The sequence below is a fragment of the Mercenaria mercenaria genome, chromosome 10, assembly GCF_021730395.1.
Source record: "Mercenaria mercenaria strain notata chromosome 10, MADL_Memer_1, whole genome shotgun sequence".
NCBI lineage: Eukaryota > Metazoa > Mollusca > Bivalvia > Venerida > Veneridae > Mercenaria > Mercenaria mercenaria.
In genome coordinates this window covers 67,353,149-67,359,421 of record NC_069370.1, presented here as the reverse complement: position 1 = coordinate 67,359,421, position 6,273 = coordinate 67,353,149, and the positions used below count along the sequence as shown (strand labels likewise).

At 34.8% G+C, this 6,273-nt stretch overlaps 1 protein-coding gene across 2 annotated transcripts; it reads right to left on the bottom strand.

The window, feature by feature from the left end:
- Nucleotides 1-981: 981 nt before the first annotated feature.
- On the bottom strand, nucleotides 982-5,877 carry LOC123541729 (uncharacterized). 2 transcript variants are annotated; one of them, XM_053553268.1, is made up of 4 exons: nucleotides 5,756-5,877; nucleotides 4,474-4,666; nucleotides 2,083-2,377; nucleotides 982-1,848 (listed from the first exon to the last, which is right to left on the bottom strand). In XM_053553268.1, the coding sequence occupies exons 2-4, from the start codon at nucleotides 4,598-4,600 to the stop codon at nucleotides 1,596-1,598; spliced, it is 675 nt and encodes a 224-aa protein (XP_053409243.1). In that variant the 5' UTR covers nucleotides 4,601-4,666; nucleotides 5,756-5,877; the 3' UTR covers nucleotides 982-1,595. The 2 variants fall into 2 exon arrangements, with proteins under 2 accessions (XP_053409243.1, XP_053409242.1); XM_053553267.1 differs by having other exon boundaries at nucleotides 5,676-5,791.
- Between the last annotated feature and the right edge of the window lie 396 nt (nucleotides 5,878-6,273).

Below are 6,273 nucleotides of genomic sequence, written 5' to 3'. Positions count from 1 at the left end.
ATTAATTTACTGTTTCTTTGGGGTTTCTTTGTGTAAATGCATATCATTTGAAAATCTACACACAGTCGTGTAGTGTCTCGTTTTATCTTGGCTATTCCTATTTGAGTCTTTTTCGGGTTTTATTTACGCATTGATTTTATTCCCTATCGCATATTTCATAATATCTCTTAAGCAAGTGAACGTCGATATGAATTAGAATGGTTAAGAATATAAAAAAGTTTGGGCAGAAAATAAATATTCTACTGCACTGAATTTGTATGACATGAAAATCAAACAGTCTAGTTTCAGATGCAATTAATTATGACACATGATTGAACTACTAAAACTTAATTATTTTAAACGTTTTTTTTTCTTCTAAATTTTCGTAATGCATTTGAGCCGTTCTCCAGCAAAACCGGGCTTAATGACATTTTTTTCGATTTTTAGGTTTTGACATTTTCCAATTTATCAAGCTTTAACAAGTATGACTGTGAAAACCGTTTTATTCTATGTAAATAAGTTTTTTATTTATAGAGTTTTAAAGTTACATGGTGCTATGCGCAGGAACGTCAAAAATGCGCTGTTATGACGTCGTGATAACGTCGTAAAGAGCTTTATAAAATGTGTTTCGGTGTCAGTTATAATTACTATTCAACATTATTCTGCAGGCTATAACTATAGGAGAAAACATTTCTTCTGTCAAAATAAACGTCTTATTCATTATAAGATACATATATGGTAATTCGTCTTTCGTTTTGATATACATGTAGATCTAGTGATCATTGCGATTTTAAGTAACTAACCCACAGTTTTCAAAGATTTTTTCAACATATTCATTTTCACCAAGTTTGAAATAAAATGAATATGTAACATTGAAAAAATGATAAAGTTGGTTAAAAGAAGAAGTAAATATCCGTAAAAACACAAAAATAATGTATTTGTTTACATTATTTGAAAAGCGTTGCAACGGTTTACTACTGTTTTCGCAATATATTTTGTCATTCATAAGGACATCTTTGACAAATTCATATCTCAATTAGTTTGTGCCACTAGCAACTTTCAGAATAAACACATACTGATTTTTGAAAGAAAAATATTTTCGTCAAAAATGTGTGGGTTAGTCCCTTTCAAAACATGGGAGTAAAACTTAATTGTATATAAAATTCTTGAGTCTCATCGATTTTGCCCTTTCAAGAAACAATGTCTGTCTAGTTTCACATTTATTTAACATTATATTTAAACATATTGTTATAATAACAACGTAAATATAACAGCAAAAATTAAATAATTACTAGTTACTAATCGTTTTAGTCAAGACGTACCAGTACATATGAGCCCCGACACGGGAAAATGTATCTTCGGGAATCTTCGTGGATTTCCGGAAAGTGTTTATTTAGGCTGTTCTGAGCACTAATACACCTGAAAATTGCATCTTCAGGTAGAATAAGCCTTCTCTGGCGTAACAACGAACAGTGTGGGCCCTGATCGTACTGCGCGGATGCGCATGTTGATCCGGGTCCACGCTGGTCGCAAAGCCTCGAAGATTCCCGAAGGCACATTTTTCCGTGACGCGGCTCATATATATTCCAATTCAAGTGTCTACAAATGTCAAACAACTACTGATCACTAGGCGCTGGGCACGTGCTATCCTGGTGCATTGGGCGTACATAAGGTCTGACGGTCTTATAAAGGTAATCCTGGCGTTCTCGTGTAAGTCCATGGGCAGGGATAACTGTTGGTAAGTCGTCTGCTGGAAATACACGATCCTGAGACCGCAGCACGTTTACAGTCGTTTCATCTGTGTCTCTGTTCTCTTTCACAGTTACTACACCAGGTTTGTCAGAAGACATCTTGAAGTACTGGTACTTCCTGCATGAAGAAGAAAATGAAGTATTCATCGAAAACAAATAATGCTTTGCTTTTTATATGTATACAGCTTTGCAATAAATTACTTATTCTGTAACGCACTCTTGTGCAACGTGATTACGATTACCTAGCATTTTTGGACAAAATCAGTACAAATTATTTTTTTTTCAAAAAAGCATTTCGTTGATACAGCTTGCTTCTATGGACACAAGTGGCTTTGTAAAATATCATAGCTACCTTATCCCACGCATTGGTTTAATAACAGGTCCCAAGAACGATTTCCAGTCACGCCATTGCCAAGCAGGATATCGAACAGCTTCATTTGTAGCAGACGACATATCAACAACGTGTTGCAACTGAACAAGGGAATCACAATCGGTGCGCCGGTAAAGCTTCTTTAAAGAAGCAAATCCACTGTCAACAAGGCAGCGTGCATGGCCAGGAATCTGCATATGGTATTCGATCTCCTGGTGTCTTCCTGTCATGACACGCCACATGAAATATCCAATCACATACTGATTCTTGTTCTGGCCTGGAAATAATAAAGCAAAGAAAACTTCAGTGCATGGAAATAAGTTTTTATTTGCATTAATGCACGTTTGCTTAAGGCTTCAACGGTTGAACAGAATGTTATTTTTAGTAGTGCGAATCATTAATTATTAATGAAAGTCAATTTGGTATGTTTAAAACTTAAATTGCAACATCAATTACCGTGAATACGGTGGCACAGAGGTGACATAGATGTTTTTTATATTAATAAGTGCGCACGTGATAACTAATACGTGCGCACGTACTAGTACAAAAAACATCATCGCACATACTATTAAAAAACATCTTCGTACGTATAAAGTAATACGTGCGCACGTACTAGTACAAAACACATCATCGTACGTACTATAAAAAAGCATCTTCGTACGTATAAAGTAATACGTGCGCACGTACTAGTACAAAACACATCATCGTACGTACTATAAAAAAACATCTTCGTACGTATAAAGTAATACGTGCGCACGTACTAGTACAAAAATCATCGCACATACTATAAAAAACATCTCCGTACGTATAAAGTAATACGTGCGCACGTACTAGTACAAAAAATATCATCGCACATACTATAAAAAAACCATTTTAGTACGTATAAGTAATACGTGCGCACGTACTAGTACAAAACACATCATCGTACGTACTATAAAAAAACATCTTCGTACGTATAAAGTAATACGTGCGCACGTACTAGTACAAAACACATCATCGTACGTACTATAAAAAAACATCTTCGTACGTATAAAGTAATACGTGCGCACGTACTAGTACAAAAAAATCATCGCACATACTATAAAAAACATCTCCGTACGTATAAAGTAATACGTGCGCACGTACTAGTACAAAAAATATCATCGCACATACTATAAAAAAACCATTTTAGTACGTATAAGTAATACGTGCGCACGTACTAGTATAAAAAACATTGTTGTACGTATAAAGTAATACGTGCGCACGTAAAAGGTTTTACGTGCGCACGTATTAGTTTATGCGTAGGTAGATGTTTTTTACAAACTAGTAAGTGCGCACGTAAAACATTTTACATGCGCACGTATTACTTCATACGTACTTTATACGTACGTAGATGTTTTTTATAGTATGTGCGATGATGTTTTTTTGTACTAGTACGTGCGCACGTATTACTTTATACGTACGAAGATGTTTTTTATAGTATGTGCGATGATGTGTTTTGTACTAGTACGTGCGCACGTATTACTTTATACGTACGAAGATGTTTTTTTATAGTATGTGCGATGATGTGTTTTGTACTAGTACGTGCGCACGTATTACTTTATACGTACGAAGATGTTTTTTTTATAGTACGTACGATGATGTTTTTTTTGTACTAGTACGTGCGCACGTATTACTTTATACGTACGAAGATGTTTTTTATAGTATGTGCGATGATGTGTTTTGTACTAGTACGTGCGCACGTATTACTTTATACGTACGAAGATGTTTTTTTATAGTATGTGCGATGATGTTTTTTGTACTAGTACGTGCGCACGTATTAGTTATTACGTGCGCACGTATTAATATAAAAAACATCTATGTCACCTCTGTGCCACCGTACGTGAATAAAGCATTATCAATCTAATTAGTATAGCTTTATAAGACCTAAGTGAATCATTGAAAACTGTAGCTCTACTGTTTATTGAAAAGTGTATGGCACACTTTGTTTCCCCAGTACTGTACGAATTCATGGCATAATGTATCATGGATATAACTGCATTCGGCCCATGTGTTGATTCCATCTTTCCCAGTAGTTTCGTTTTCATCTATTAGAAAGTTCAACTGTTTAGGCATTCCATCGATCCGAAAACCAAAAATCTGCACTTTTCTCAGAGTGAGAAAATACAAGGGGCCCCAATGTTGCCATTATGTACATTTCCTTATCTTGTTTTTCCATTTCTCTAATATTTAGAATGTGTCCGTGCAACTCATCTATTTCAAAACAGGCATGACAGTTTCTTTGGCAACCACAACCAACTGACTTAAATTGTCTTACCCTAATCAAATCCAGGTCAGCTTGAGCCAACGATGGCGATGTCCTATTTTCATCGTTCTCGTTGCTAGATTCCTCACTTTCATCCGAATGGCTAGCTGGTAAACTATCCAGATACTGCCTTACTCTTTGGTCAACATCTGCTACACGGCCCAACTCAATATGTTCATCGAAATCACTTTCCTCTTCATCACTGTAATCACTCATCTGTGAGACACATGGGGTAGCACTCGGGGTCCGCCCAAAATGTTCGGAAAACAAACTCTCCAGCTCCTGAAAAATGATTGAATATATTTCAATGTGTTTTATTTCTTCGGACAAAAGTGATAATTTGGTGCAATAAGCAAGGAATTGTAAATCAATCTAGTCGCAATCTTTATTTCTCTTTTACTGTATCGTTCAAGAATTTGATGCAAGATTTATAATTCACCATAATACTGTTTTCCTATATAGAGAGTTATAGTGCTTATAGAGAAATGTAATTTCGGATGATAAAAGAATGACTTCAATTTAGATTCTAAATGACGAGCCAATCTATATCCCAAAATGGTAAATTATTTAAATTCATTCATTGAGTTTTTTTTTTTTACTAAGTTCTCGTTCTAGAAAGACATTTTTTTTTTCGAATAAAAGAAATATCGTAATTTTATTGAGTAAAAAAAAAAAAAGAATTAAAAATAATTCCTCTTTCAGGTTTCGAACCCACGCCTATCTGACTACCAAAAGAAACACTAGAAGTACAAGCGCCTTAGACAGCTCGGCCACTGATTCAGTAGATGCAATGCCATCGATTTTTATTATATATAACCATAATATATCGTAAGGCAGCTACGGCCCGCTTAAATTTTTGCTTTTTAATTTTTTTTTTTATTTTTTGTATGTTTGCCGTGCCAATTGATCTCAACAACATATAAGCTGGTGTCTTTGTATGAAAAATAAATCTCTCAAATTGCATCGAGCGTTTAACGGAAACTTGACGATGCAATTTATATAGTGGGTGGGGACACCGGCAATCGTAGAAATCTGATGTAGATCGAGATGCTTTACGCTAAATCATGAGTAAAAACTCTAAATAGATATATCTAGCGAGACAAAATTATATTTTCTTCCTTTCTTAGGTCTTCATCTTTGAACTTTTTGTCGGGTTTTCTGATACCGACTTTCTGAGGTCACCTCTGTCTCAAAAGTAAACAAATGTAAACACATTTCTAAAATACACAAAGCAATGCACAAATCATTATTAGAAATCTAGTGAACTATTGGTTTAGAAGAAAACTCTTACCTCTAACTCCTCATCCATAATTAATTATCATTAACTAGATCTATCCAAAAACAAGAAAACAATCGATTTAATTTACACACGTGTTTCTGAAAAGTTGATGACGCACTGTGTTGATGACGTCAACCTTTAAACTGGAATTTCCAAATAACGTCACGAACGTCAATAAGCCCGGTTTTGCTGGAGAACGGTCCATTTATATTTTACGCTTATCACGACGGAAACACTAATAGTAGCAAATATGAATATGATGAAAATGAAGACGATAAAATCTTGCCGATAATGATATTACTCAGTCGGCCAGAGATTATCAGCTATTGATAAAAAACCACTTTACATTGGAATAACTGTCAACAAAACCTTCATGGGGTCCTTATAATACATTTCATTTACATGTATTCCAAATCTCAAACATTGCGTATGCAAAACAAGCATTCAAAATCCAAAGGGAAAGGTTTCATTCATAATGATTTGACCAATCGCGTTGTCTTTAACTATTTTTGTCCATCTAAGTGGTTTATCTTTAAACCATATTCAAACGTACCTAACAACAAGTATTTATATAACACGACACTTATTCTTGCAGCCGTAATGTATCTTT

What these genes read in the sequence shown, in the direction of transcription:
- LOC123541729 (XM_053553267.1), bottom strand. An exon ending in AGCTAGCCATTCGGATGAAA is followed by an intron (nt 2,378 to 4,473) that starts GTGAGGAATCTA and finishes TATTATTTCCAG; the next exon opens with GCCAGAACAAGAATCAGTAT. An exon ending in AAACCAATGCGTGGGATAAG is followed by an intron (nt 1,849 to 2,082) that starts GTAGCTATGATA and finishes TTCTTCATGCAG; the next exon opens with GAAGTACCAGTACTTCAAGA.